The sequence below is a fragment of the Andrographis paniculata genome, unplaced genomic scaffold (genome assembly GCF_009805555.1).
Source record: "Andrographis paniculata isolate CXL003 unplaced genomic scaffold, ASM980555v1 Contig18END, whole genome shotgun sequence".
NCBI lineage: Eukaryota > Viridiplantae > Streptophyta > Magnoliopsida > Lamiales > Acanthaceae > Andrographis > Andrographis paniculata.
The window spans coordinates 627920-651716 of record NW_026137468.1 but is presented as its reverse complement, the minus strand read 5'-3'; the positions used below and the strand labels follow the sequence as shown (position 1 = coordinate 651716).

At 36.6% G+C, this 23797-nt stretch overlaps 6 protein-coding genes and 1 long non-coding RNA gene across 11 annotated transcripts; 4 read left to right on the top strand and 3 right to left on the bottom strand.

The window, feature by feature from the left end:
- Positions 1-226: 226 nt before the first annotated feature.
- LOC127241056 (ethylene-responsive transcription factor WIN1-like) lies at positions 227-1294 on the bottom strand. Its single transcript, XM_051259950.1, has 2 exons — positions 1114-1294; positions 227-975 (listed from the first exon to the last, which is right to left on the bottom strand). Exons 1-2 carry the CDS (start codon positions 1188-1190, stop codon positions 444-446), a joined length of 609 nt encoding a protein of 202 aa, XP_051115907.1. The 5' UTR covers positions 1191-1294; the 3' UTR covers positions 227-443.
- Positions 1295-5068: 3774 nt separating this feature from the next.
- Positions 5069-8886, top strand: LOC127265958 (phospholipase D alpha 1-like). The gene is made up of 4 exons (XM_051296011.1): positions 5069-5249; positions 5329-5431; positions 5733-7629; positions 8263-8886. The coding sequence occupies exons 2-4, from the start codon at positions 5339-5341 to the stop codon at positions 8694-8696; spliced, it is 2424 nt and encodes an 807-aa protein (XP_051151968.1). The 5' UTR covers positions 5069-5249; positions 5329-5338; the 3' UTR covers positions 8697-8886.
- A 675-nt stretch (positions 8887-9561) lies between these two features.
- Positions 9562-13411, top strand: LOC127266666 (uncharacterized). 4 transcript variants are annotated; one of them, XR_007842211.1, is made up of 9 exons: positions 9562-9855; positions 10279-10465; positions 10813-10900; positions 11206-11314; positions 11396-11646; positions 11754-11827; positions 12203-12286; positions 12662-12760; positions 12855-13411. It is a non-coding gene; the product is annotated as an uncharacterized LOC127266666 (long non-coding RNA). The 4 variants fall into 4 exon arrangements; XR_007842210.1 differs by having other exon boundaries at positions 12188-12286; XR_007842202.1 differs by having other exon boundaries at positions 11396-11827.
- Positions 13412-13859: 448 nt separating this feature from the next.
- On the top strand, positions 13860-16215 carry LOC127266646 (methyl-CpG-binding domain-containing protein 11-like). Its single transcript, XM_051296989.1, has 3 exons — positions 13860-14078; positions 14174-14279; positions 15204-16215. Exons 2-3 carry the CDS (start codon positions 14208-14210, stop codon positions 15978-15980), a joined length of 849 nt encoding a protein of 282 aa, XP_051152946.1. The 5' UTR covers positions 13860-14078; positions 14174-14207; the 3' UTR covers positions 15981-16215.
- Positions 16216-16350: 135 nt separating this feature from the next.
- Positions 16351-18536, top strand: LOC127266641 (glucan endo-1,3-beta-glucosidase 14-like). The gene is made up of 3 exons (XM_051296978.1): positions 16351-16762; positions 16882-17903; positions 17997-18536. The coding sequence occupies exons 1-3, from the start codon at positions 16696-16698 to the stop codon at positions 18078-18080; spliced, it is 1173 nt and encodes a 390-aa protein (XP_051152935.1). The 5' UTR covers positions 16351-16695; the 3' UTR covers positions 18081-18536.
- A 137-nt stretch (positions 18537-18673) lies between these two features.
- LOC127266657 (protein LURP-one-related 5-like) lies at positions 18674-20211 on the bottom strand. Its single transcript, XM_051296998.1, has 2 exons — positions 19599-20211; positions 18674-19485 (listed from the first exon to the last, which is right to left on the bottom strand). The coding sequence occupies exons 1-2, from the start codon at positions 19827-19829 to the stop codon at positions 19111-19113; spliced, it is 606 nt and encodes a 201-aa protein (XP_051152955.1). The 5' UTR covers positions 19830-20211; the 3' UTR covers positions 18674-19110.
- A 1582-nt stretch (positions 20212-21793) lies between these two features.
- Positions 21794-23748, bottom strand: LOC127240725 (phosphatidylcholine:diacylglycerol cholinephosphotransferase 1-like). 2 transcript variants are annotated; one of them, XM_051259550.1, is made up of 3 exons: positions 23118-23748; positions 22751-22888; positions 21794-22382 (listed from the first exon to the last, which is right to left on the bottom strand). In XM_051259550.1, exons 1-3 carry the CDS (start codon positions 23457-23459, stop codon positions 22101-22103), a joined length of 762 nt encoding a protein of 253 aa, XP_051115507.1. In that variant the 5' UTR covers positions 23460-23748; the 3' UTR covers positions 21794-22100. The 2 variants fall into 2 exon arrangements, with proteins under 2 accessions (XP_051115507.1, XP_051115516.1); XM_051259559.1 differs by having other exon boundaries at positions 23292-23748.
- Between the last annotated feature and the right edge of the window lie 49 nt (positions 23749-23797).

The window sequence follows — 23797 nt, the reverse complement described above, 5'->3', positions numbered from 1 at the left end:
TTAACAACAAAAATATTTTATTATTCTAAAAAACATATAATTTATTTTTAAAATATATTCAAAATAATTATATTAGTATTATAATACTAACAAAAATTGAATGTTCTACACTTCTATGCAATTCTTTTATTACAATATATTTATATTCAAGTTATTTTTTTATATAAAATTACCTCAAAGTCCCATTTACTTAAATAAATAAATGAACAGAAACATGTCATCATTTCCCACATTAAAGAAGCGACAGAGCTTGAATGAATCTTCCACATACATCATTCAGTTACCTTACCACAATCAGAACAATATATAATTAATTTCTCAGATATACTAATTAATCACCAATGGGTCATAACGCAAATTCTCAAAGTACCATCACACTAACTTTTTAATTAATACTAATTATATATGTGACTGAAAAATAATAAATAATTAATAATCTTCAATTAATTCAGAAGCTCTTCAATCATCTGCAGCGCAATCTTCTCCTCTTCATCCACACCGTCCGTTGCAACCCCATTAATCTCCACCGTCGAACCCTCCGCCGCGGCTGCTGGCGGCGCCGGGCAGCCATTCCCCACCGGACGATGATGCTCATCCTTCTTCTTGTTCCCAAGTTCAATTGTCAGGACCCAATTGGACTTATCGGACTGCGACCCGACCCGTTTCTGCCACACTCCGATGTGCGAGCTCTCGATGTCCAGACGGAGACACGTCATCGACGCCGGAGACGGCGACTTGCTGCACCGGCGGAGCTTCGCGTTGAGAATCGACGACAGCTGCGACGACGACGACGGTGGCCGGAGCATCGGAGAATTCGTACTACTGCTGTAAACCACGTCACTGTTCTGATCCTCCTCCGCCGCCACCGGAAAATTCGTTTTAGCGTTCCTCCCGCTCATCAGAACCGCCGCCTCGTCGTACGCCCGCGCCGCCGCCTCCGCCGTCTCGAACGTCCCCAGCCAAACCCTCCGCTTCCTACATTAAGCAATTAAACCCCAAATTCTCAACAATTCCGCCAAATCACACAGAAAAACAAAAAAGGGGTTAAATCCAATTCTAGGGTTTATCCAGAACTCGACGGATCAAATCAAAATAAATCAATTGGAATCTTACAGCAAAGGATGGCGAATTTCTGCAACCCAGGATCCCCAATGGCGCTGCCTCACGCCGCGAAACTTCTTCTGAACCATGGTCGATCGGAAGCCGCAGGATTCAATTTGATTAAGCAGATGAAGAAGAAGAAGAAGGCATGGAGAGAAATACGTTATACGTACATGCAATATATATACGTACGTATTCACTGAGTCGTTGCCAATGAATATATATATAATTATATATATATATGTATCATGTATATATAGGTGTGGATAGAACGATATTGATAGCAGTTTAGGGCAATGATCTGGTTGTCGGTATTCTTACAGAAAGGGAGGGACCACTGGTCCCGTTCCGTTTACCTAAAGCCTACGAAGGCTGCTCAGGATTTGCATGCCAATATAGGGTGTGTTTCCTATAGTTAGTTTACCATTGAGGAGTATTATGTAAATTTTTTCTTAATTATTTTTTAAATTAAAAAATAAATATTATACATAATCTCTCCCAGTATTTTTACTATTACTTTTAATTTGGGACCTGTTAAAAGTTTCGATACTCTCCTTTTATTCCAACGTTTTTGCTTCTTTTACCTTTGTAGTATGGTTTACAAAATTATTCTGAACAAATTAAGTAAAGGGATAAAATGGTAATAATAATAATAATAATAAATAAAATCATACTATGGGGGTACATAATTTTTTGTAATAAAAAAATAATGTGTTATTAATTATATATTTGCATTTATATTATATTTACATAAATAAGTATTATCTACCATAATACCGTAAAAATAAAACTTAATTTATACACTATACATATCAAGTAAATAACATATATTTTTACGGTTCAATGGATTATTGTTTTAAGTTGTTTTAATATATGCCAATAATATGTTTCAGATTTTTAATTATAAGGTGGTTCAATAATAAAAATTTTAAATTGCTTTTATCCTCAAATCTAATCAGCATTACATTCAATTTTCAATTAATCTTACATATCATTCACCATATAATTTCCACATTACATTATATAAAACATTTACTTATCTAATAGCATAGTTATAAATTTCAAGACTACCGAATTTCAATAAACATTAATGTGTGTGGACATTAGTTATGATTAAATAATTAATCAAACTAGAATAATACAGCAATTAGGGCCAAAATAAAATTAGATTAATAATAATAATAATAATAATAATAATAATAATAATAATAATAATAATAATAATGTGGTCCATTTAGAAAGAATTAAATTACATGTTATAATTAATGTAAATCACAAATTAACAACAGCAGGCAGCAACAATAATACTAATAGTAATAATAATAGCGATGGCAGTGAGGCAATTTTGGTGTGCAAATGACAAGTGCATTATTTGGTACATAATTGGGATAAAAAATAAGTTAGGTTTAATTTTTAATTATTTATTGGTAGCTGCTAAAAAGGCCTATTGTACTTGTTTGCGTAGCCACACTCCTTAATTAGCTGTAATTTCAAATTATTTTATATATTTATGGCTAAACAAATAATTAGAGCTACTTTGCCCTAATTGCAATTTTGCACCTTTCAAATTTTCGTGCCTATGTCAAAATAGATATATAGGTCTAATTAGATGAGTTCTAGAGTGGGATACACCTACCCACCCAAGCTACTTAATTATAAATTGTTATTTTGATAAAATAATAAAAATAAATTAATAATTGGTTCATTCAAAAGCTGTCAATTAGAGGTTTGTACTTGAGTCAATAAAGTAAATAAAGTGTTTACCCTAAGAAAGGCTATGTAGTGTTATAGTCCACTTTTTTGGACGATAATAAGGAGAAGAAGATTTAGGGAGTTGGCTGTGTTTCCACCTATGTACCCGACACACAACTATCATCCAATTACAATAAAATCACTTATTTTACTTTCAAAATAATTTAATAAAAATACACTCTGTCTTTATCTATGTATCAATATATTTAATTTTAATATACTCTCTCAAAAATATCTATTTTTTAGTTTTTATATAGACTTTAGAAAATATTAATATTTATTGTATAAAATTATTCATGTTAGATTAAAAAATTGAAAAGTCCTTTTAGGTGTGTTTGTTTGTGAGTTTTAGATTTTGGGTTTGGATTTTTAAATAGTAAAAAATTGAATTTGAATAGTTATTTGATGCGATATAAATAGAGATTGACGTGATATTTTGAATGTAAAATAAATTTGTAATATAATATAAAAAAATAATTGTTTGATATGATATTTTTTTTTTTAGTAAAACCCATGAAAGAACACAACCTTCATCTTTTATGTTTTTTTTTTAAAAAAAAATTATTGAATAATATTAATGTAAATATATTAAATTATAAGTATATTTTTTTACAAAAGATGAACATATAAAAAAGAAATAAATATATTCACGGCGAACAATCAAATAAAACAAAATTTATGCAAATTTATGACCATCCTGGTTCTTGCATAGGATCGAGGCCTTCATCCCTTTTAGATCGGAACGGATTCAATGACTTGCATCAAGTTAATTCATAGCACATTGGATGTGAATAGATGGATCTTTACTTTGTTTATATATTTTGTATGGCTAAATTCTTTGAGTATAGATTTAACTGATAATTCGGAGTAGAGACAAAATGGATACATACAAAAGAACAAATGTGTTCATTTGGGGTGTGTTTGTTTTGTTTATAGGATTTTGACAAAAATTAATTATTCATCCAAATTTTTTTTTTCTAAATATCAAATAAATATCAATTTTTTATTTTATATATTATATTAAAATTTAATTTTACATTGAAAACATTACATCAACACCTGTATCATATAACTAATCTAATTTAAAAATTTTACTATTCAAATCTCAAGTTCAAAATTCAAAACTCCAAACAAGTACACTCATCACCAATTTTTAAAAAGATTATCTAAAAAATTAAATATATTACACATAACAGTAAAAAAAGAAATTTAAGTAATAAATAATAATAAAAATATTTGAATTGAATATAATATTTAAAATAAATATTAAAATACTCCATCCGTCCCGCGAAAGATAAGCCTTTAACTAGGAATACGGTATTTTGGGTAACGTATGTTATTAAGTTATTAATAATAAGTTATGATAATATTTTATTATTTTTTATATGTGTAATGTTAGTTGATATTTTCAAATATTTTTAGATAAAATATATACAATATAAATATAGATAATAAAATTTTATATAATTTAAATGAATAAAAAAATATATTTATTTATTTATCATTACCATAAATTAGTTATATAAAAAATGAGATGTTTTAAAGGTAGATAAAAATATTTGTTAATTAATGAGAGTGATAGAAATAAAGGGTTTTGAATGGTGCTACGTGAGAGATTTAAAAATTTAATTAAATTGATTTATATTTGTTATATACGTTTAAAATTGATAAATTTACTAAAAATAAAAAAATAAAAAAAAATCATCTTTATGTGCGGCGTACCTGAAAGAAAATGATGTGGGAGGAAGTATAACCTTGTGTTTTAAATATAATATGTATATAGAAAGATTGTTATTAAATAAATGTGTTATTATACTTTGCATTGTACAAAAATTGTATTCCAAAACACAAGAAGGAAGACCATTTGCTTCTTGTTTTTGCCTTTGTTACTGAATTATATATTTATACTAAACTATACGTGTCTTTTCATTGAATTTTCAACTTTAGTTCCTAATATATTTTTAATTTTTCTTTTTTATCTTCAATATTTTTCAATCAACTCTATTTTTTATAATATTAATTTATGAAGTATTAATTATGTATATATTTATTTGTAGTATAAATATATTTTATTGAAATATAATTTTCTAATCTTTCAATATATATTTTTAAATTTATTTTGATAAAATATATATTAAATCATTACTCAAATATTATTTCAAATTTATGTTGCTAAAAACTTTTTGGCTGTTCGCCGCGTAAATGTTGCGTTATTTTGCAAAAACGAATGAACCAGTTTTAACGAACAACTGCTCCACTATTTTTCACGCCTCACACTTCACTCGCGCAGCAAAATCGGATCGAATTCCTTCCTATGGCATCACCAAACTTACCTTTAAAGAAATTCCACTTGTGCGATCCTCCATTGTTTAATTTACTCCTCCCTGTGTTCCAAGGTGTCGCGCAGCAATCTTCTTAATGATTAAAACTAGTTAGTTTTTGAAGAACATTAATCTCTAGTGTTCGAAATTGCAGGTAAAGCTCAATGTCTCAGGTTCTGCTCCACGGGACTTTACAAGCCACGATCTATGAAGTGGATAAGCTCAGCAATGACGGAGGGGGGAATTTCTTCGGCAAGGTATATCTTTGATTGCTTATTAAGTGTTCGACGAAATGCTCGTGAGATTATTTTTTTTGAACAATAATTAGTTTCCTGATTGTTTTCGGCAATGTGTACCTTTGATTGCTTATTAAATGTTCGACAAAATGCTTCTGAGAACTCTTTTACAATAATACAGTTTTGTGATTGTTATCTGGTTGTGGTGTTCATATTTGTGTGTTTTCATGGTTAGATTTGATGCCATTGATTCATGTTTGTGTGTTTATAACTATTACCGGTTAGATTTGATGCTATTGATTGAGATTATCGTGTATTGTAGCTTATGGAGAACATTGGAGAGACTGTTGGTATAGGCAAAGGGACTCCAAAAATCTATGCAACTTTGGATTTAGAAAAGTGTAGAGTCGGGAGGACGAGGTTGATCGAGAATGAGAACAATCCTCGTTGGTACGAGTCCTTCCACATATACTGCGCGCACATGGCGTCGAACATAGTCTTTTCTGTCAAAGACGACGATCCCATCGGGGCGACATTGATTGGGCGAGCTTATGTCCCGGTTCAAGATGTGTTGGATGGAGATGAATTGGATCAGTGGGTGGAGATCTTGGACGAAGAAAAGAATCCGATCAGTGCAGGTTCCAAGATCCATGTCAAGCTGCAGTATTTTGAAATTAGCCGCGATCGTAATTGGGGACATGGCATAAAGAGCGCCAAGTATCCCGGTGTTCCGTACACTTTCTTTCCGCAGAAAACCGGGTGTCGGGTGACCTTGTACCAGGATGCTCATGTCCCCGACAATTTCATTCCCAAGATTCCCCTCTCGGGAGGGCAGTATTACGAGCCTCACAGATGCTGGGAAGATGTATTTGATGCAATTACTAAAGCGCGACACTTAATTTACATCACGGGCTGGTCTGTGTACACTGAGATCAGTTTGGTACGCGACTCACGGAGGCAGAAGCCGGGAGGGGACACGACCCTCGGCGAGCTGCTTAAGAAGAAGGCGAACGAGGGTGTTAAGGTTCTTATGCTTGTCTGGGACGATAGAACTTCGGTGAACATGTTGAAGAAAGACGGCCTGATGGCTACGCACGACGAGGAGACGGCGCAGTACTTTGAAGGGACGGAGGTGCACTGCGTGCTTTGTCCGCGCAATCCGGACGACGGTGGAAGCATTGTGCAGAACTTGCAGATCTCGACAATGTTCACGCATCATCAGAAAATTGTGGTTGTCGACAGCGACATGCCCCGCGAAGGGATGGACAAGAGGAGAATCGTAAGCTTCGTCGGGGGGATCGATCTCTGCGATGGGAGATACGACACGGCGTTCCATTCGCTGTTCAGGACGCTCGACACTGCGCATAACGACGATTTCCACCAGCCGAACTTCACGGAAGGCGCAATCAGCAAAGGCGGGCCGCGGGAACCGTGGCACGACATCCACTGCCGGTTGGAAGGCCCCGTTGCATGGGACGTGATGTTTAATTTCGAGCAGAGATGGCGGAAACAGGGCGGGAAGGATCTATTGCTGAAACTGATCGAAATGGAAGACGTATTCATTCCACCGTCTCCCGTAATGTTTCCCGATGATCACGAGACATGGAACGTCCAATTGTTCCGATCGATCGACGGTGGAGCCGCGTTCGGTTTCCCCGAGAGCCCCGAGGAGGCAGCCAATGCAGGGCTCGTTAGCGGGAAGGACAACGTGATCGACCGCAGCATTCAGGATGCGTACATCCATGCCATTCGTCGCGCGAAGAATTTTATCTACATCGAAAATCAGTATTTTCTGGGGTCGAGCTTCGCATGGGATTGCGACGATGTTAATTTGGAGGAAGTCGGAGCTCTGCATCTTGTGCCGAAGGAACTCTCGATGAAGATCGCCGGTAAGATCGAGGCTGGGGAAAGGTTCACGGCATATGTGGTGGTGCCTATGTGGCCGGAAGGGATTCCCGAGAGCGCGTCCGTTCAGGCAATCTTGGATTGGCAGCGGAGAACGATAGAGATGATGTATAAGGACATTGTGCGCGCCCTTCGCGAGAGGGGCATGGACGACGATCCTCGGAATTACTTGACTTTCTTTTGTTTAGGTAATCGGGAGGTGAAAAAGAGCGGTGAATATGAGCCAACAGAGAAGCCGGAACCGGAAACGGATTACTACAAAGCACAGGAAGCGCGGCGCTTCATGATCTACGTACACTCGAAGATGATGATCGGTAAGCACAGATATACTCTATACATATAAGTTCTTGTTTGATTTGATTTGATTTAGTTATAGCAAGCTGTTCTTGAGGTGAATCATATAATCATAGGACATGTTTAATCAAAATCTTCTAAATCGAACTAAATCATGTGATAAATCATTTGATAGTTCGATATGTACGACTATATAACACTCTCTCAGCTGTTAACGAGCCGAATTAAGCAGAGTTTTTTATATTTAAGCTCAGTTCATGTTTGTCCGTTGAGATATACAAAATTAAAATTTTATTTAACTCGGCTCGTTAAGCAGTTAATTATTATTATTTATTAATAAATTTATATAAAAAAAATTAGTTATGATATTTACAAATGTATACTTGTTAAGTATAAATATATTAATTTAATTTCTTAACAAACACAGTCGAATTTTCGTGAACAAGCTTGAGCTCGTTCGTGATCATTCGACAGTATTTATTAAAAAATTAATTTAATATATATATGTTCTGGTTCGTGAATATAACGAGCCAAAATTTAAGTTCAAATTTGACTCGTATAGTTTAGCGAACGAACTTTTAATGAACGGAACTGAGCTGAGTTGAGTTCGCGAACAGTTCGTTGATTTTACCCCTCCCTCTATTGTCTTGCAGTCGATGACGAATATATAATAGTCGGATCAGCCAACATCAACCAACGTTCAATGGACGGTTCGAGGGATTCGGAGATAGCCATGGGAGCCTACCAGCCGCACCACCTAGCAGGGCGGCAGCCAGCGAGGGGCCAAGTTCATGGCTTCCGGATGGCCTTATGGTACGAGCACCTGGGGATGCTTCACGACTCGTTTCTTCAACCTCACAGCGAGGAATGCGCTAGGAAAGTGAACGAACTGGCCGAGAAGTACTGGGAAATCTACGCCAGCTCCGAACTCCGGCAAGACCTTCCCGGGCATTTATTACGCTACCCTATCGAAGTCTCCAGCGAAGGAGCTGTAATGGAAATGCCTCAGCACGAGTGCTTCCCGGACACCACAGCCCGTGTGCTCGGCGCCAAATCTGACCTGCTCCCCCCGATCCTTACATCCTGAGGTGTGTTATTCCGATTTTTCGAGATTTTTTAAAGGCGAGCTTTCTTACTACTTTTGTTGCTGTTTTTCTGCTCCTTGTGAAATAAGATGTTTGGAGGCGACATTGTTGTAAGGAATTTTGAATAATGTGGTTGAATAAGAAAGTGTTGGTTGAATGGGTTAGAAATATGACACGAATAGTTGAGACAGTAGAAAATTAATTAACAGAATTCGAGTTTTGCGTTGCACGCGATCGTGTGAACTTATTAACCTAACTTATTAATGAAACGAGGAAGAAAGATCCAAGACTCGTCTTTTGACATTTAATCGTGTGAACTTATTAACCTCACAAGAGTCTCATCCCAAAATCCAGACTTTAGCCCAATCCAACTTTTACCTCAATTAGTTAAATTTTTTCAATTATTGAAGGCCAAACAATTTAAATTAAAATGATTATTTTCAACATGGGACAAATCTCATCGTCATCTTCTTCTTTCGCCACTTATATGTGATGGATCGTAGCGAGGTTTCATGTGTGAAATAAAAATACTTAATATTTTTATAAATTTATTTTTATTTTATATTTTGAATTAATGTGAAAAAATATATATTATAAATATTTGAATAATTATAAATAAATATTAATAATAAATTAAATTAAATGTTAAAATATTTATGTTAGATCATTGAATATTAGTTGTTTGACGGCTTACTCGGTACAGGACTTGTTGAAATGATGATCAAGCGTGGCTTATTAAAAAACAATTTAGTCTTTAAAACTAAAATAAGTTGAAATTGAACTGGATGGAAAAATTAAATAAATTGCAAGGGATTAGATTAAAAAAAAAAAAAGAAGTTTAATCGTAATATAATAACGTTAATTTAAAAAACAAAAAAAATCCATGACACGAAGCATGAAATTGGAAGTGAAGCGATTATTTCAATTTTCAGGCGGAGAATTGCAGCCGCCCGTTCTCTTCTAAGTTAAATGTGGAATTCCGTAATTGTTGGGGAATGACACAAATTAACAGAAAAAATGATTGGATTGGATTTGAGAGCGTTGTGAAACTGAAAGGAATCAATTATATCTGATCAAATGGATGCATTTGATCGGATCGGAGCACCTTCACGGCTGAATCGGTTTTCCGCTTGGGGTTTTCGCATTGCTTGCGTTCCTGCGGTAATTACATTTGCTTTGATTTTATAATTCTAGGTTTTTCGTCAATTTTGTGGATATTCTATGCGTTCCCGAATTTTTTAGCTTCTGTTGAAACACAATTTGAGATTGTACGACTATTTTGGTTTTGGGGAAAATAAATTGGTTTGATCTTCTGATTATAATAATTGTTGATCTGTTGAGATTGATGATCTCATTCATTAGACAAGCAGGGAAACTGAAAATACAGCTAAGAACTTATGAATGCAAGAGAACACCATTATATGATTCTATGCATAAGTTCTGAGGTTTAACTTAGCTTATTTATTCCCTGAAATTCATTGAATTATTTGGGAAGTGCAGTTGGTGGTATAGGTTGGATTGAATGAATATATATATATATATATATATAGTATGTTGGCAACTTTCAATGTTTGTTTGAAACAGGGCAGTGGCTGACAAGCGAAGCCCCAACGGATATCCTCACTTCATAAGAGAACAATTGCATTCGTAGACCTTCACAAGCTATCTGAAGATTTTCAGACAATGAACCAACCTCCTGTGATGGATGTTGGTTTGGTGCAATTGTGTCAAAGTGATTCAACCGAAAACCGATCTGAATTTGTTAATCATGGTAAGTTAATTGCACACATGGTTCATGGCTATGCTAATGCATAATACATTGTGCGAAAACAAATGTTTGGTTCTGTTTTTTCAAAATTTCCTTCCATGTTACTGAAACAGATGTCACATCTTTAGGGAGGAAATACTTTTTCGATGTATCAGCCTTTTTCAATTTTTTTGATGCTCTTAAAAACTAGACAATGCTAAAGTAGATGTTGTGATCTTTTTGGAGGAAATGCTCTTGCACTGCACTATGACTCTGCTAACTGGTTTTCATCGATCGCCGTTGCAATTTTTATTTTCGTTTGTTCTTTGAACTTTCTGGCAAAATCTAATCCATGATGGCTTTCCCTGTAGGTCTTATTCTCTGGAATGAAACTAGACAGAAATGGACTCAGAAACAGCCTCAAAATCAATCAAAACAGATGTTTGATCCCAAATTGAGGTTAGATAATATGTTCAACTTAGTTAGAGATCTTACTCCATATACACAGAGATTTTGGTAGCTTTAGAGTTTTGAGAAAAACTGAAAATAGTAAAAGGTTAGTGGAGTATTTGATCGGAACTTCTTTAAAAAAGTTACGATTGATGAATAGAAATAGTTCCAAAACCTCCAAAAATGTCTGTGGAAACAGAGCAACATCTATCTTTCAGCTTAAATGCACAATCTTTCATAACCAATTCACATGAAAGATTAAAGGGCTATGGAAGTTTGAATTATTCTTATATTCTTGGACTTTATTTTACCAGAACATTGTCTCTCTGTTCGGCTACCAAGTGTTGGCCCTGCAGTTGGGAGTCGAACTCTAAGACCGTGCTTCGCAGCAACAAACCTTATCGGCGTCCTATCCCACTTCGCGTAAGCTTTATAAGTTTCCTTCTTGCAACATTTATCTTAAAATGAAGTAAATTTTCATATACCATTTACACACACCGGCAGGAAATGGTCGAATTTCTGGTGGATACTTGGGAAGAGGAAGGAATGTTTTAGCAGAGAGAACTCTAAGCAACTCAGCATAACTATTTATTCAAAAACTATGCACCATCTTCTTTTTTTTAAATAAAAAAATATGGCACATTATTAATTCAGGCCAATCTTAGAACTGCAACTTCACTTGACTCAACTGCATTCTGGCTTTTATATATCATGTCTCTGTTTCAGCTTTGAAGCAAAGATTTGGGAAACACAAAGTAAGTATCTTTGAAGTTCTCTAGAAAAATAAAATAAAATAAAATAAAATCCCAATTAGTTAAAAATCCCATGTGGTAATTTTGCATAAAAACAAAAAAAACCACAGCAAGTTGGAAGATTCTCAGGTGGTCATTTCCCAATTAACCTTCACCAATACCTAAAGAGAAGAGAAGAGAAGAGGTACGTTATGACATGTCTTTTTGAAAGTTGGGAGAGATTGAGGAAAGCCCATAATATCAGGCTTTAGCTGACACGTCCCATGCACTTGCCACAGTGTCATCCCTTGTCCCTTTCGACACATTATTATTATTGTTATTATAATCTATTACTAATTCATACATTCTTCCCAGACATGTACAGGCCCCTTTATTACTTCAGAAAATCTAACCCCACCACCCCACCTATATCCTTGCATGTGTGTATATATATATATATATATATGTATAAATGCATATTCATGCGTAAAACTGTAGTGTAGATGTAGAGAGCTGATTCAATATTTATATCTATATATATGTATATGCATTTGTGTGTATGTAGTGATGGATTTTTCAGGAAACAAGAAGCTATTCACAAGTCTTGCCATCACAGCAATCTTGATCCTCGTTTCTTTGATCAACATGGTGCCTCCTTCAACAGGTTAAGTCTTGTGAAAACCCTGATTTTTTAAAATTTGTTCGACATATATATATATGCAGCAATGAAGAACTAACTCCAGCACATAGCAAAATGCATCATTCCGATCCCATGTTTCTTCTTCTTTTTGTTCATATCTCGCAAGAAAATTAGACCTTGATACATTGGCAACATGGGATCCATATGGCCAACCCTGTAATGTCTGTGTGAATATATATATATATGTATATATATATGTATGTGGATGTTGAGGATGAGGGTGATGATGAGGAAGAAGACTAACCCCGGGCTCATGCTATTATTTTTTCTTAAATGGTGGTGCTTAATTCAATTAATACTAAAGCACACCTTGCCATGACATATATATATATACTGCAGGTGGGAACTTGAAGGCAGGACCAATGAACGAGATTAAGCAACAGCTAATTAAGAAGAAACAGGTGCTGGGATCAAAGCCACCGTCATGTGTGAACAGATGTATGAGCTGCAGGCCATGCCAGGCAACCCTAGTCATCCCACCCCACATGATGATCACCACCACAAAGGCTAATTATGTAATTTCATCTCACAGGGAAGATGGCAGCTACTATCTCCTCTCATGGAAATGCAGGTGTGGGAACAAGCTTTACCAGCCCTAGAGCCTCATCATCATCATCATTGCTCAATATGTTAACTAAACCCACCCCGCCCCACCCCACCCCAATAAACACGTACATATATATATATATAATCCCAACAAGCCCTTGATTTGGTGTGAATCAATAATGTCTGTTTAGGGTTTCTTTTTGAAGTGGTTCTTGATCTCTATCTGGTCTGGTTTGGTTAATTTGTTTTTGTGTATGTTAGTTCCTGTTCTATTCAGTTTCTCACTGTAATATAGGGCCCTCTCTCTCGCTCTCTCTCTCTCTCTTCTATTTGATTGGACATCTCCTCAGGTTAACTTTTTCTCCCTTTTGACACTCCATAACATAACATGCATCATTGTAAGAACATGGTCAGAATTGGTGTACTACCCTTTCATAAAATACGACCAAATGAACAAGGTGGTGTCATGTCTGTTGGAGCCTTTGATCATTTCACTGTTTTCCACTCGACAAACATCACTGTTTCTTGCATTCCATTATTGCCCCCCTCGGTAAATATTTCTAATTCAATTTTTTTATTTATTTTCTGATCTTCAAAAAGAAATAGAGAATAAGCATTTTCTTATTTGGGCCGGGCCCAATTATTTATATATTCAAACCCAAATAGAAGGAGGGTCCACCGGACCCCAAGCCATTCTCTCCAATCCAGTTATTAAACCCATTTGGGTACGGTAATCCGTTCAAATCCCATCCAACGGTCGAGAATCCTCCGTATGCACCACGCGCTTATTCCTCGCGTGTAGTTGTCAAATCGTAGCATGAGAATATAAACAGTAAGAGCCGACAAAAATATTAACCTGATACTAGTACAATCTAATCTATACAAAATAATCGGATTTTCGAATGAAGGTTGAACCAGGCGATGACGACAGGACACTGAAGGCCACTCCCAGATGCTGACACGTGTCCCCATATATTACTCGAGAACTTTCTTCTCGTAATTAGAAACTGCGCCTCTAACGGTCAAATCCGCGTTCCGTAAATACGCCACGTGGACTGTGACGAAACCCGTCTGTACCTTTTGAGGTGAGCTTAGCATTATCCTTCCCCTTCCCACAAGTAAGGCCGTTGAAGACTCACAAGGAGTGGCCAGTGGAGCGTATTTTCCGTGCCGACGAAGACGAGAGAGAAGAGAAGAGAAGAGTAGAGAGGTAGGTGAAGAAATTCCTGCGAGCTCTTCTCTTAAGATTGTTTGATTTGGTTTGCGGAGTTCGTTCAGGCAATTCGCTGATCGTTTGTTCTACAGTTTTTGTGGTAATTTCTTTGTAGGTGGAGAGGAAATGGCGGAGATTCAGCGGAAGGAGGATGTTCTGTCTGTGGAGCTTCCTGCGCCTGCGTCTTGGAAGAAATTGGTAATTTTATTTGTGTATGGTTGCTTGAGTGAAGTTTATTTCCTGCGTTTTTGAACTACTAGGGTTAGGCATATGGAGAGTGTAGTGATCATAAATTTTGTGTAGTTTCGATTTATTTCTTAGATCTGACTGTTTGCTTGTATTGCTTATTGGATTTCCTAGCGGTGATTCTGTGTGTACTTTTGTCTTTTTTCTTCACTGGATATGGCTGTTGATAACGTTTTTTCTTATACATTTTTGACACGTGGGGTGAAAGAGAGAGAGAGAGAGAGCTGAATGAATTAGTAGCAGGTTCCATTTTCAAGAGAGAATGTGTCTAGGGATTTTGATATGCTAGAAGACTATATGATATAGTTAGCTATGCATTTCCATGTCACCTAAGATATAGGTTGGATTGAACATTTGTAATGATATCAGAGCTGAAGCTAACCTCCCATGTTCGAGTGATTTGTGTGAGATGTTTGGATTTGAAAATATTTTGAACCTAAAATAAGTTTTGCATTGATTTTGTGAATGAAATAGAGTCGTTGGATGCCATGGTTTTTAAAGGCAAAAATTAGTTTACTGCAAACCAAAATTCTTGAACAGTGATCTCTCCATTGAAAAGGGCTCTCTTTGGATCATCCTCATATTGAGTGCAAAGAGAGCCTCATCATGTGAGTGTGGAATTTTGGGGATTCTTTCTGTTGGATCAATCGCAGAGATTGAGAAGAAGGTGTGGTGTGGCTTGGACTGGCAGCAGTGTGTTAAATCTAAGTTCGCAGGCATAAGCCATTAGCTGCTGTTTTACTTGTTTTCGACAGTTATATTATGTTGAATTTGCAGATGGGGTAGGGTAATATGTCATCCCCTGCAGTAATGCATTGCTTGGTATTCTTATCTATGATATCTGAAATGTTTTGGGATTTTATTTTTGTCCTTCAGTATATGCCGAAAAAGGAAGGTACGCCCAAGAAGGATGAGATATTATTTGTTGCTCCGACTGGAGAGGAGATTTTCAGCCGCAAACAGTTGGAGGAGTATCTAAAGGCTCATGAGGGTAGTCCTGCGCTATCTGAATTCGATTGGGGCACAGGTGAAACTCCAAGAAGATCAGCTAGGATCAGCCAGAGGGCAAAGGCAACACCTCCATCGAAAGAGACTAGCACGCCGAATAAGCGCAAAAGATCATCATCTACAAGGAGAGGCAAACAAATGGATCCCGGAAAAGAAGAGCCCCATGATCTAAAAGAAACTGAAATGCAAGATGCTGGAATTAATGAGAATAGTAATAAGAAAGAGGATACAGAGCACAAGGCTGAGCAGATGTTGCAGAAAGAAGCACCATTGGAAGAAACTAGAGGTGATGACAAATTTGAAGGGAAGAGCCAACAGGAGACTGCTATAGATGATGTTGCTATGGAATATGGGGAAACAGAAATTAAGATTTTTGACACTGAAAACAAGGATGTCGAACAGGAAGTTACAGATGATTGCAATGGAGTAGGCACTGATGGAGCAGATTCAAAGGGAGTGAATAAAGTTGCACCACAACAGGTCGATGAAATCAGCCAAGTCCAGGATGAGAGCAACAAAAAATCTAAAATGACCGAACAAGATCAAGATCAAGATAAAGACAAGAATTTAAACGTGGATGCTCTTAAAAACCGCAAAGATAACCAAGCACCGCACAATCCTTCTCCAACGCCTGTTAGCTGTTAAAAGACCAAATTCGCATTACGTTAATGCCATAGGACTTTAACTTCTGCCACTTCTGCCTTGCAGTTTGTACCTTGTGTATCGACATTCCCATGTGCTTAGATGACTGTAATCTTATCGGTAACTAGGATTTGTTTAGGATGTTGATCCACGGATCATTTCTCACATTTATAGCTTTATGTATAATGTGACTGTACGCCGATATTTCTGTGTAATGTATATCAGGAAATGTTCGACAGCCCTTCTTATTTCTTCCTAAAACTAATGATCTAACCTCTCTGTTTCCTCTTGTTCATTTTGAAGGGAAGGATTCTGAGGAAGCAGAGACTAATTAGAGAGACTTTGATAGAGTGAGAAAGATGCAGAGTATCTTCAGAAAGCAGTAAAGACAAAAAGGTAAGTCACAAAAAGTGATGATCAAGATTCATTCAAGCATCAAATGTGAAAAGGTATGGCTTTGTGGCAGTGAAAAGTTTGGAATCTCATTCCTATCCCACATCATTAAACAACTTTTATAAACCCTGAAAACCATATTTTCTACTCATCTTTTGGTTAAGGTTAGGAATCTTTTTTTAACTGTTTAGTCTCTGTATCATCCTTCTCTGTCTGCCCATGGCATCCCTTCGGAGGAAGCATTCTGCGTCCATCGTTCTAGCTGCTATAACAATAGCCTTAATATTTATTAGTTCAAAAGCATTGCATAGTGTCCCCACTGAAAATGATGATGGGATCCTTTTCCTTCGTCGTCTGGTTCATTCTGGTTTTCGGTTTTTCCTTCTCGGATGGTATGAGCATCTAATCCTTCTTATTTGATTTGATTTGATTTGTAACCTTGATGATGTAGCTTCATGAGATATCTTACTAATTCTCGATTCTTGAATTTTGGCTCTATCGATGGTTGAAGCTTTCACAGGTACATATGGAGTAAACTACGGTAGGATAGCCGACAACATCCCTCCACCGGAGAGCGTAGTCACCCTTCTAAAAGCAGCTAAAATAAAGAACATCCGAATCTATGACGCTGATCATGGAGTTTTGACGGCCTTAAAGGGTTCTGGGATAGAGATAATCATCGGGCTCCCGAATGAGTATTTGACAGAGATAAGCGCCAGCCAAGACCGCGCCATGGAATGGGTGAAACAGAATGTCGAACCTTTTCTTCCGGGGACACTAATCCGGGGTATTGCCGTAGGGAATGAGGTTCTAGGGGGCACTGATATGGCACTTTGGGAGGTTCTCGTGCCGGCAGTGAGAAATGTCTATATTGCCCTCAATCGACTGCACTTGGCAGATAAAATAGAGGTGTCGAGCCCACATTCGGAGGCTGTTTTCGCCATTACATATCCGCCATCGGCTGGGGCATTCAAGGAGAGCCTCATGCCATACATGAGACCACTCCTACATTTCTTCTCGCGAGTCGGGACGCCTTTCTACATCAATGCATATCCATTTCTCGCCTACAAGAGCGATCCGGAGCACATCGATCTGAATTATGCCCTCTTTCTCAAGAATCCCGGGATATACGACGCCAAGACTAAGCTGCACTACGACAACATGTTTGATGCCATGGTAGATGCTGCATATGCTGCTCTAGAAAAGGTCGGTTTTGATAAGATGGAAGTGATTGTGTCCGAGACGGGGTGGGCTTCTAAGGGCGATCCGGATGAGCCCGGGACAAACCCGAAGAATGCCAAGACATACAATCACAACCTACGGAAGAGGCTGTTGAAGAAGAAAGGCACACCCTACAGGCCAAAGAAGGTAGTCAAGGCTTACGTGTTCGCCCTCTTCAACGAAAATTTAAAGCCCGGCCCGACTTCTGAGAGGAACTTTGGCTTGTTCAAGGCTGATGGTAGCATTTCCTATGATATTGGGTTCACCGGGCTCGTCCCTAGCTCAGCTCCCGCCTTTCTTGGTTCGATCAAGGTAAAAACAACGCTGTTGTTTCTCGAGTTGTTTATTTCTCTCTTTTGGCTGTCTAATAACTTTCGGAAGGTTTTATCTTAATCTAATGTACAGTTCGACGGCAAATGCTGGTTCCGGCACCTGAAGATTCCTGTTCATGTAATATGCTGTGTAGCAGCTGTGGTTGCCCTGATTTGAGTTGAGGATTTGTTGTGGAAGAAGGGTGGGGGAGATCATTGTTATGTGTTTCGACATTCTATTGATTTTATTTGTACCGAGTTTTCTTGAGGCTCTTTTATGTTGTGTACAAAATTGGGACATACAAATATGTACATACATACTTGGTCTAGCTGAATACCATTTACAAGTAGTAGTTCACTAAGATTGAATTTCTAGTGCTATCTATCAACTAGGGACATGTGGTTGGGGTCGATGGAATATCAGAAATATCATCTTTTAAGATTATGTTTGGTATATGATTTCTAAATGGGAAGATAGTCACATGACATGATCTTAAGCAAGCTAGCTCCTCGTGTATTATGAAAAATAACTTGAGTGCATTTAATTATGTTTTGGGAGTGTGTGCTTGCCTTTTGAATCCATTTCATCCAATTTTATATAGAATGTATGTACTTGTCAACTTTTATTTTTTATTTTACTATTTTAATTTTTTTTTTCACAAAAAAAAATCAAATCAAATTTTTATTTTTTATTTATCATACTATACTACAATTGAATTTTACATTCAAAATACTCATTAAGACATATTTATATCGTATAAAAAATAAAGTATTTCAATTCATAATTTTGCTATTCAAAATCAAAATACCTCATCATGTTAAAGAAGTATGTTCACTTCCATATAATCATGAATTCTACAATAATAAAATTTAAAATAAAAGTAAATAGAGTTTAGAATTTAAATTTTAAATTCTTTTTATATATGATGATTATCTACTCGAATATAACTAGATCCAATCAGCACACATCAGCAATTGTCATTATGCTATCAATTGTAGATTTATTTTTAACTCACAATCATTTCATTGATTTACTTAAAGGAAGGTTGTTCCATAAAAATTGCCCAAAAGCTTTCACGGATTAATTAGAGAAAGACTTTTGAAGTAAGTAGCCGTTATCACTAACTAAAACCAAGGGCTAGCTAGGAAGGAACACGACTCTTAGAAGTCGTGGTCTATATATGTGAAGGTAAATTGGATTGGTGCAGCTAAAATCGTGTTTTGTGGACGGCGTTATCATCGCCGTCGATCCGATCGAGCACCAAAACCAAACTCATGGCGAACGCGAGATCGAATCCGCGCTGAACGGAAAGTATGAACACGTCTTTTCCGAGAACGATATTGGCGCAGTTATCCACCTTCCGGCGGATCTCCGCCACCGGTTCCTTCTCGGAATTGAAGACGGTGCACTTCCGGCAAGCGAAGGAGCCTTCGATTAGGTACTCCTCGCCTGGATCGCCGTACGCCTCAACCGTCACGTTCGACCATCCGATAATCGCGGATCGCCGAACGCTAAACGCCGGTTTCTGGCCGGCGATCCTCTCGCCGGCGTAGCCTTCCCACCGCCGGTGCATGCTCGGCCTCTGTTCCCAAATCAAACGATTTTAATCAAAATCGAAGCTCGGAATCTAAGCTGCAGCAGATCGACCGACGACTAAGAGAATGTAAAAAAGCAAACAATTGTATTTAGTTTTACCTTGCGGCGGAGAGTGAGGATGCAACCGCCGGCGGCGTCCATGAGAACGAGTTCGCCGGTGTCGCCTATGTCGCGGCCGTAGGAATCGACTCGGAAAACTAACTGACCGCTGCAATCGTAAGCGGTGAATCCGTCGCCGGCGAAGAAGAGGGAAGTTTTGCGTACAGTGAGATGCGTTATTTCTTCTTTGTGTGGAGAGGCGTGTTCCGAAACCGCCATGAGATGACTCATGACTGTACTCTTATTTAGCAGAGTACGATAGTCGATATATATAGAGAGAGAGAGAGAGAGCGTGTGTGTATGTTATGGTATCTAATTTAATTTTTTTTTAAAAAAAATATATTTTCATAATAATTGTTGATTTTAAATTTAAAATTGTGAAAATTGGGGATATATACACAGGTTGGTCCTTAAATGTACAAGTATACATTGAGGAGCCAGCTTCGGCTATTGGCATTCTTTTCTTGGGAAATTTGTGTTCCGATTAGAACCCGCGTGTGCGCGTGATATGTAAGTGACATTTAGGATTTTTTAAATTTTAATAAATTTAAATACACATTATTCATTTTATATAATTTCTAATAACAATATAATATTTTCTTACAAATAATAACATGGAAATAATATTGAAAAAAAAAATATTCGAATCAATATTTAATTTTCAAATTAATTTTAAATTTCAATTAAACAAACCCTTGAATGCTATGTTATTTTGGAGCATAGTGTTGATTTTTCTTTTAATTATATATTAGTTGATTTTTATAAAATATATATTTTTATAATTGAAATATATAAATAAATTTATTATTTAAGAGAATAAATCCTAAATTACACTATAAAAGATCAATTTTCTTACTTTCTATATATGGGTGTAAATATATATGTTTAAAAAAAGGGGGGGGGGGGGGGGGGGGGGGTGCTAGACAAACCCTGTAATAAACGTGGAAAATATTTACAAATAAATGAGTTGACCAAAAACATAGGTCACTTTTGTCACTTTGTTGTACATATTTGTCATGATATTAAATAAAAGATGCCCTTTGTGGGTGGATGTAATTTACATATTATTTTACAGCAAGTAATACATTGTAAAGTGTTTTATGAAATAAAAGAATACATTATCTTTAATAGTATTTATTTTTTTATTTAAAATATAATATCTATTACCTACTCTATATTTTAAAATGCTCTAAAATCTATACTACGCACAAAATTAGTGACCGTCCATTTCCAAAGCAGTGTGAAATCCAAGGAATTGATTCGATATACTTATAAATTTTAGGAAGAAAAACAAATGAGAATCAAGAATTAAAGATGATTCACACACAAACCCCTATATTTGTTGATTCGAATGTATTGAAATTGAAATATAGGAATATCCTTTTTAAACATTTTCTATATTTAGCTGGTATTTCTTATTTTAACTTTTTGGTTGAATTATGATTTGGATATCATGTTTGTTAAATAAAATATTACTCCTATATTTTTATAAAAATTGTGAAAGTTTAATAATAGAAAATTAAAAATAATAACCAAGTAAATAAATGCCTTGTTACCCCGTAAAAATGTCTTGGTGCGAAGAATAATCTTCAAACTAATCCTGAAATTATTAGTCTCATCCCTTAAAATAAACATGTATTATTTTTTATTGTATAGTTATCATTTTAATTTTCTAGAATTCAATTTTGAGTTTAATTTGGGTATTCATATTAAATTTTGTGATTTTCATTTTTCCAATTCTCTAACGTAAATAATACTACGAGGTATCAAAACCATCATCTATCTTATTAGTGAATTAGATAGCACATGCACAGTTATACACATCAGCAAGTTGACTAGCCAAGGAATGAAACAAAATATATGATAAATATTTTATGCTAATTGAATAAAAAATAGTTCTATTTACGTACACATTATTCTAGTTGACATTATTAATTAATTATTTTTAAAAAAATATTACATCAAATACCAAAACTTTTTATTTCTCCTATGCTCCAAAACTCTTATCTAAAGTATATTTTTTCCAGTGCCAAAGAGACTTAAAAGTACTACAAAACTTATGGCGAAACCTATAGTGTTATTATGCTTTTGTCAATAGGATGTGCTGTGATATTTCTTCAAAACAGTAAACATAACTACGTAAAATGATCCAAGGAAAGTTAATTATGACTGGAATAAGTTTGCTGTACCAAATCTAACATCAAAACACCGAAGTTAATTTAATGAAAAAAAGCACAACTCTTACTACTATATATATTTGTGCGTGTGTATATAAATATCATATTACATAGCTTGATTATATATAAACCAAACTCACAACTTCAAGAAATTATCAAGACTTGGAAGAACCGCAAAAAGGTTCATTCTTTTTCCTACAACAGGCATTCTTGTATGGTGTGTGTGTGTGTGTATATATATATATATAACTGATGCAATATGTTAGTTGTGAACTAGCAAGATGAGTGTGGAGAAGGCCGTGTGTGTGTGTGTGTGTGTGTGTAATTATTTGATATCATATCTTAACTTTAAATACTTGCCTGCAAGGGAGTCGAACAGAATTCCAGCCCCCAACCCTACTGCCAAGTCGATTGTGTAGTGCCCTCTTGTTGCTAGCAGCCTCATCACTTGCAAAACATTTAGCAAGTCAAATAAGTATGCCAATTCCCATCTCTGCACACGTTTCATGTCCAGTGAGGCAATAACTGCTGCAGCAACATGCCCGGAATAGAACAGGAAAAACGATGCATTCCCCACTGGGAAATCCACACCTGACCCCAAGTACCCCTGCCACCACAACAACAAAGCTAGTTTTCAATTTGAAACAACATAGAATTCACCATTTTGTAATGCATCAAGCCATCAATAATCTGATTTTTATCTCAATCCCATGCTTGTGGTACTCTTATTGAAACTAACAGGTGAAGCATCTGTTTTGTAATGAGAAGAGACATGTGAAGAATAAAGATAGATCTGACACTAAATTGAATGAACGAGGACTACGACCTCTAGTTGAAAAATAAGATATTTGTAGTATACAAATTTATTGTATTATCTTCAATGTTTAGCAATCAGTTACTTCAACGATATATATATATACACACATTTATGCATGTACAGAAAATGTAAACACAGATGATGGATTCGTTGAGGACCTCAGGTAATGGAAGCTGTGTAGCATATCCAAGGATTCCTCTACATGTGAACATGAAGAGTGCTGCAATGGTAGCTCTGGATCGCCCCTCAATTAGCCAAGACCACAGAATATACCCTGTTTGCATTCCCACAAAGACCTGTGTAACCACAAACCGCGGTTTTATACAGAGATACATCTCAATACTAACGCCGTGGATTGCTCTCAAGTCTCAATGCATAGGAATATGTAAATAAATATTAATTTCTCCTCAGAGCGGAATGTTGAAATTAGGTTTTGTAGGTTTAAAGGACGGATCTCGTTCGGAGGTTAAAATTGCATGAACATTCATAATACACAGGCATGCAATTAGCAATGTAAATGCATACCGTATTAAGCCCAGCCAGAACGTTATTTAAATCAGGCCTAGCGGCTAGAAAGCGGTTGAGCATCGCGGTAGCAGCGAATCCGAGATCGAACGGCGGAGCCGTCGACGGAACCATGCTGAGAGTGTATTCAACCGCCATGAAGAAAAAAAGAGAGGCGGCAAAAGCGCACATCACCTTGTGGTTCCGCGCGATGCCGATTACGTCGGAAGCGCTCCATTTGAGAAAATGCGCGTTGGCTAATCCGCGGCGGAAGGACGCCGGTGCAGGATTGACGTCCATAGCGCGTAGCGCAGCAGATTTTCTGCTCGGAGGAGAACGGCGGCGCGGGGCGGCCACGACCATTGCTGCCACGAGAGAAATCGGACGGCTGCGCCCGGTTACAAGAGAGCGGACGCACAGCAACGATCGCCGAAGCTCAGATCGACCAAACACACGAGAAATGGACGGGAGTACAGTACGGTATATATAGACATCCACACACGCACATTGAATAACCTTGGTTGATTTTGTATGGAAAGTCGCATTTTGGAAAGCGCAGTAGTCAAAATACTCGGCTTTTTTTAAAAACACGTTTTTTACTTTTACTCATTATTCTGCGCCTCCGCCTACAGGCTAAGGTTGGTCGTTGGTACACGTCCATTAAATAAGGTCATTAAATTAGAACCTGAAAAGAGGACAAC